The following is a 6453-nucleotide window of genomic DNA, read 5'->3' on the forward strand; positions in this document are numbered from 1 at the left end:
AGATAAACTGTACATGTGGCAAGAGGTGCAAATAACAATAGCAGGAGAAGCCATTACTCACCATGCTTGATGAAATATTCTTACTGCGGTTGTTCGATGATCTTGTGAAAAACTGGAGTGAGAGAGAGGAGAGGAGAAAAGAAAACAGCGATAGATTCGAATGAAAATTGTAATGACACGCTAATGAGTGCTAACGCTTTGCAGGTGTAATGCACTCACGGATATAAAATAAAAGTGATTGATCAAAGTTAATCTGATAAGATTGATCGATAATATCAGAAATATGGTGTGAATTAAGTTATATTTTATCACTTTAAAAAACAGAGAGTGATAGTAAGATAAAAATTATAGAGAAAAAATAAAATAAAAACAGCTACACGGAGCTACGATTAGCTACAGAAGGCCAACAGGAAGTAGATAAAACAGTGTCCAACAGCGACACCCGCAGGCAGGTACAGCCTGTAAATGCCAGGTGATGGAGGACCAGCCTCAGGATGTTTGGTTTATAAACGATCATACGATGCACCCCATTCCGTGGCATATCTTGTTGGACTAACATGCCTTGTTAAACTATGACGATGTGGTGATGGGGTTTGATGAGATCGGCTGCGCTGATCATGCAGTTGCAGTTTCAATGCTGAGACATCCTTACTTAAATCTTTGACTGTGTTTGTAAGATCAACAATGGCCTGCTTCAAAAAAAGACTGTCAGTTTCAGAAATAACATTCACTGTCTGTGCCATCGAATACTCTCTCACTGTAGACGAAACTGGCTGTACCAATCTGGCTGCTGTACGTGCCCGTTCAGCTTGGGTAGCGACTTGGAATGCGTCTTTGAACGTTTTCACACCCCTTTCATTGCATTTGATCTGGAGCTCTTGATCTAAACCCGCCAGAAATCGAGACAGTTTCATGTATTCTGATCCATTCTGTTCGAAATCAGGCAAAGCTTCTTTGACCAATCTACATATGTCTGCTGCATACACTTCCATTGGTTCATTAGGCAATTTATGATGTGAATTTGGAAATGTTTGAAACGATGCTATGACATCCTTCTGGCCAAACGCCTATTGTAATTCTTTTTTTGCTGCGTTGAACGAGTGCTGAATTTCAGATGGAAAATTGTCACAAACAATGAAAGGTTCAGGTTGCAGTCTAGTAGGCAACTCTGCTGCTAACACTGCATCCAAATCAACACCACTATCTTTATAGCGAGCCTCTTGAATCACCTCATAACGACGAGCCCACAGCTGAAAGGACTCAGTGCCATCGTTGCAAAATGGCTGCGGTAAAGGAATGTCTTTTGGGGAAGTTTGTGCGTGGTGCAGCCGCGAGGTATGACCACTGTTCTCCCGCGATGCTTGGGCTTCCTCGTCCGACATCTCTCCAGTTTATTAACGGCACACCGACCTTAACAGAGTCCCGCTGGTATCACACAGATGTCCACGCCGCGCTTATGCAATGCGCCGGCGAAAACAAAGCGTAAATAAAAAAAGAAACTTGAATATCCGATGAAAACCACCGCTGCCACCAGTGTTACGCTTGCTTGAGCACTTCTGGGTGTTTTCGGGGCTTTAATTGAATGTTTATAGAAATAAAACCCTCGAATACTGACAAGCTCTTTTTCCCCACTTTATTCTCTGGTTCACAAACTCCTCACTTCTTTCTTTTTTCCGCCTTCTGCCCCGTCAGAATAAAGGTCGTCATAACAACAGGCACTTTAACATTGGCCATTTTTTAACACAGAAATAAAATTGTTTAATTTTAACTCTTACACTGGCAAGGCTCCAGCTTGCATCACTCTCCACACAGCTCTTTGATCTGTGTGTCGGCTTGATTGCACAGACATTATTGGAAGAAAGCTGAGCTGGATGATGACATCACTGAATCATCAATGAACCAACTTTTTTATGTCCTCTTGCATAATTGACAAACTATTTTCCTGTTTAATGCTGTAAATTTGCTTTGACACAATCTGTATTGTTTAAGCAGTAAATGAAGAAAATAAAGGTGACTTGACTTGACTTTAAATGCTTTACTGTCCACCACTGGAAAGCACCATGGAGGAGGTGAAACCGAAAACGAGCAAACCATGATCACTGTTGTTCTCACATGTTAGGCTTTAGAATGCTCCAGCACTCGCCAAATCACAAATATTCACAGAGAATGTAGTGTCATAACACAAAAGGAAGAACATTTTCTATCCCGTTGACCCTGTACTATTCTTGGGCAGAGTTTCCATTGATGAGAGAGAATAATAGTGACTTTACGCACAGTATATGTCATGGTTATACATAGATACTTAATTACCTCTGCAGTGCTTAAAGAACCGATACCAGTGAAATATGGTATACTATATTACTGTATTACAATAGAAAAAAAAACAACAACAACAACAACAAAGCAACACACAGAGATGCTGGAGCCTATCCCTGTGTCTCAGACTGTAGGGAAGGAAACACCATGGCAACAAGCCATCACATTAAAGAGTAATTCACAAAGCATAAATCATTATAAAACATGGCAGTTAACAGTATCATAACTAACTGTTATGATTCAGAAGTCAGGAAAACTAGTATGAATGGCGGATCTGGCGGATTTCCATGGGACTTAGTTTACCCATTGATTTTAATCTTATGAAAGGATGTTCTTTTTTAATGCAAGGCTCTTCGTACTATGAAATTAACTTCAGTGAAATGTCTTTAACTGTGACCTCATTGGTCAAGAAGGCAGGAAGATGGTTTGATTCTGCAATCAAGCTGAGTGCCATCATAGATCTCCAGGAGCATAATCTGACAGAATTATTCTATTCACAATCCGGATCTAAGGATTTTCCCTATAAGCCAGCTGGCCATATTCAGACATAAAAAGGGGCAGAAGAGCTTTTGCAGGGCTTCTCAGACAGATATTCTTTATTTCTGTGGCTAAAGCCAACAGTTCCTATTCCATTTTCCTCAACTGTCAGTCTTCTCTACTTGTATGAAGTTCAGTTCAAAATGGAGGCAACTAAAATGGGCATTATTGCACCAGGAAGTGCTATTCCAACCAGTGCAGTGAATGATGCCATCATGCCAAGGATGGGCTACACTATTCTGGCAGTTATTATTGGTTTCTTCTCTGTTTTTGGCATCATTTTGAACTTGACTGTAATCGTGGTGACGTTGAAGCACAGACAGCTGCGGCAGCCACTGAACTTCGCCCTGGTCAACCTAGCTGTGGCTGATCTTGGTTGTGCAACATTTGGTGGGCTGCCAACCATGGTGACCAATGCTATGGGGTACTTCAGCCTGGGCAGGGTAGGATGTGTGCTAGAAGGTTTTGCCGTGGCCTTCTTTGGTGAGTATCTATTTTGAACCTTTTTTTTTTATCAACGTCTTACTGAATTTGATTGGCCTTGAATGACCATTATAGATGGTTAAATAGTTAGATAGATATTATTATATACATTTGGAATTATATTTTTCGCCATGCTGTCTATTTCTATGATCAGAATATATCTGCAATCCATTTTTGAGTCAGCTATGACCAGTTCAGGACCACTGGTCTTGATATGGAACACTTTTGTTCTTAAAAATTAGTAATGTATTTTATTAAAAGACAAGTTCTCTCACTCACTCCTAGGTATTGCTGGTCTATGCTCAGTTGCAATAATTGCAGTTGAACGATGCGTGGTGGTCTGCAGACCAGTGGGTTCATTCACCTTCCAGACGAGACATGCAGTAGCAGGAGTAGTTATCGCATGGGTCTGGTCATTCCTATGGAACACTCCACCACTTTTTGGATGGGGTAGATTTGAGCTGGAAGGTGTGCAGACATCTTGTGCACCAGACTGGTACAGCAGAAATTTGGCCAACGTCTCCTACATCATGTGTTACTTTCTTCTGTGCTTTGCACTGCCTTTCTCTGTCATTGTCTTCTCCTACACTCGCCTCCTGTGGACCTTACGGCAGGTAGGAAACTCAGGACAGTTAAAAAGAAACAAGCGAAGATTTCATGCTGATAGAGTAGTAGTAGAGGAAGTAATTTATCATTTTACATGTATGTCTCTATTATAATTTGTGGTATTAAGATTTAATAACCTACTAATTTACCAACCTGTCCTCCAACCAATACGCTTGTATAGGTCGTTTGTCCAAATCCCTGAAATACGACCCATCAGCGCGTATACTACAATTGCGCCCCTATCGGCAAAAGGTCGTTTTCATATTAATGTTTTGTACTCTTTTATTTTCCCTCTGGTTTGCATTTCGTGTAGCTCAGTTAGTAGATTGTTGCGTTATACCTTGATATGTAATCATGCTATCATGGGTTCGATCCAAGGGAACGGACGTGCACGAAAATGTATATGCTCAATAAATCATAATTTAGCATGATTTCTGTGAGGGTTAGGTTTAGGGGTGGGGTTAGGTGTGGTCATTCGGACGAATAAGCCACCTAGTAAAATATGTAGGAAATACTGTGAGATCGGTGTAAAACGCCCACACATTGCATTTAAATAAACGTGCGTTTTGATTGGTAATGACGTTATACGTCAATTCATGACGACAGACGCAACGCGATACTGTCATTATTTTTACGCCCGTTAGAGGGCGCTTAACTTTAAAACGTAAAAATAGGTCGTAATAAATGCTTGCACAAACGACCTATATGGTCGTTTTTTGTTGGAGGACAGGCTCTAATTTACTACTAACCTACTAACCTTGATTAGCTAGTTGTGGTTTAATTAAGGTCAAGTTGGAGCTAAACTCTTGAGGAAAATGCCCCTTCAGGAGCGAAGTTTGACATTCTCTGCCAACAGTTATTGAGGGTGTTTCTACAAAAATCGTTGTTCATACTAATTCCATGAAATTCCTTTTTTTTTTTGCCACTTTATACATATAAATGCCTATATATATTGATATAATTTTTTGATTGATGTCAAGTATACTACATAATTGATCTAAAAAAGTCTTATTTGTATTATTATATAATTTGTATTTTTCACTACTTCTGTAATGACAACATTGTCTATTCAAATTATGTTAATTAAATCTGTGTTATTAATTATATATATATAATATATAATATATATATATCATGTAAAAAAATATATATGCAGCACATGCTGTTGCTAGTAACACTTTAGCAGAATAATATCAGATGTCATGTCCAAATATACAAACTATTATAAAAGTAGGGGTAATTACATTTTGCTATTCAATAAGCAGCACATTTTATTTCATATTTTAACCAAACTTTTGGTTTTAAATTTTCCTATCTCTGAATTCAGGAAGTTAGCATGTTCATTTTACCTTCAGGTGACCAAACTGAAAATGTCAGAGGGAGGAAGCACTGCCAGAGCAGAGATCCAGGTGGCCTGTATGGTGGTCATCATGGTGATGGCCTTCCTGCTCACCTGGCTGCCTTATGCTGCATTTGCACTGTCTGTGATCTTAGACCAGAACCTTTACATTGACCCAGTGATTGCCACCATTCCAATGTATCTAGCTAAGAGCAGCACAGTTTTCAACCCTATAATCTACATATTCATGAACAGACAGGTGAGTCAGTTTACTTTCTAGAACAGTGGATTTCCAGTCCTAGTTTTAAGGAACCACAACACTGCATATTCTAATACAGATCATCAGCTTGTTAAGAGAGAAAGGTCCATGAGCTGAACTAAGCATATAAAATAAAACATACATGCAAAATGTGCAGTAGTGTAGATCCCCAGGACCAGGACTGAAAACTGCCGATCTAGACAACATCACCGTCTTGTGTCAAAAAACATTTGCAGGGTTTCATGATTATTGTGTGAAACATGAAAATGTCACAACGCAAACAATCTTATTTGAGATTTTTGAGTCATATAAGACCTGGATATTTCATTGTGAATATCAATTACATTATTCATCTTCACCGAAGAATTCTCAAAACCAGGCTCAGTATTGCAAAAAAAAAAAAAAAAAAAACTTGATTCTTTAATTATAAAAATATGACCAAAACTCTTTTTCTATATCAGTTCAGAGAGCATGCTGTGCCATTCCTACTCTGTGGCAGAAACCCGTGGGCCGCTGAGCCGGTAGAATCAGAAGAAGAGACCACAGCATCATCTGTCAGCAGGAGCAACAAGGTCTCTCCGTCATGACCACTTAGATCATTGACTACACAACTCTCAGTTGCATGCATGAAGGATTAACCCCTTCTAATTAATATATATATATATATATATATATATATATATATATATATATATATATATATATATATAGTTTCCTTGAATGTTTTCACTAGAACTGAAGTTGTATTGTACATTACTGGCATGATTTGTATTGCTCTGTTATTTCTGTTATGATAAACAAAAAGCTCTTCATTATTTAAATTGGTTGTATGATGCATTTAGATTAGACCGGTTAAATGAATGTGCCAATCCAATTAAAACTCCCTTTAATCATATTATAGATAATATTCTTG

At 38.7% G+C, this 6453-nt stretch overlaps 1 protein-coding gene across 1 annotated transcript; it reads left to right on the plus strand.

The window, feature by feature from the left end:
- Positions 1 to 2477: 2477 nt before the first annotated feature.
- On the plus strand, positions 2478 to 6174 carry LOC132115307 (parapinopsin-like). The gene is made up of 4 exons (XM_059523698.1): positions 2478 to 3336; positions 3622 to 3950; positions 5298 to 5540; positions 6002 to 6174. The coding sequence occupies exons 1-4, from the start codon at positions 2997 to 2999 to the stop codon at positions 6125 to 6127; spliced, it is 1038 nt and encodes a 345-aa protein (XP_059379681.1). The 5' UTR covers positions 2478 to 2996; the 3' UTR covers positions 6128 to 6174.
- The last annotated feature ends 279 nt before the right edge of the window (positions 6175 to 6453 follow it).

The sequence above is a fragment of the Carassius carassius genome, chromosome 34, assembly GCF_963082965.1.
Source record: "Carassius carassius chromosome 34, fCarCar2.1, whole genome shotgun sequence".
Lineage (NCBI taxonomy): Eukaryota > Metazoa > Chordata > Actinopteri > Cypriniformes > Cyprinidae > Carassius > Carassius carassius.

Coding starts and splice junctions, on each gene's coding strand:
- LOC132115307 (XM_059523698.1), top strand. CDS start 2,997: ATGGAGGCAACTAAAATGGGCATTATTGCACCAGGAAGTGCTATTCCA. Junction 3,337..3,621: donor TTTTGCCGTGGCCTTCTTTG/GTGAGTATCTAT, acceptor ACTCACTCCTAG/GTATTGCTGGTCTATGCTCA. Junction 5,541..6,001: donor ACATATTCATGAACAGACAG/GTGAGTCAGTTT, acceptor TTTCTATATCAG/TTCAGAGAGCATGCTGTGCC.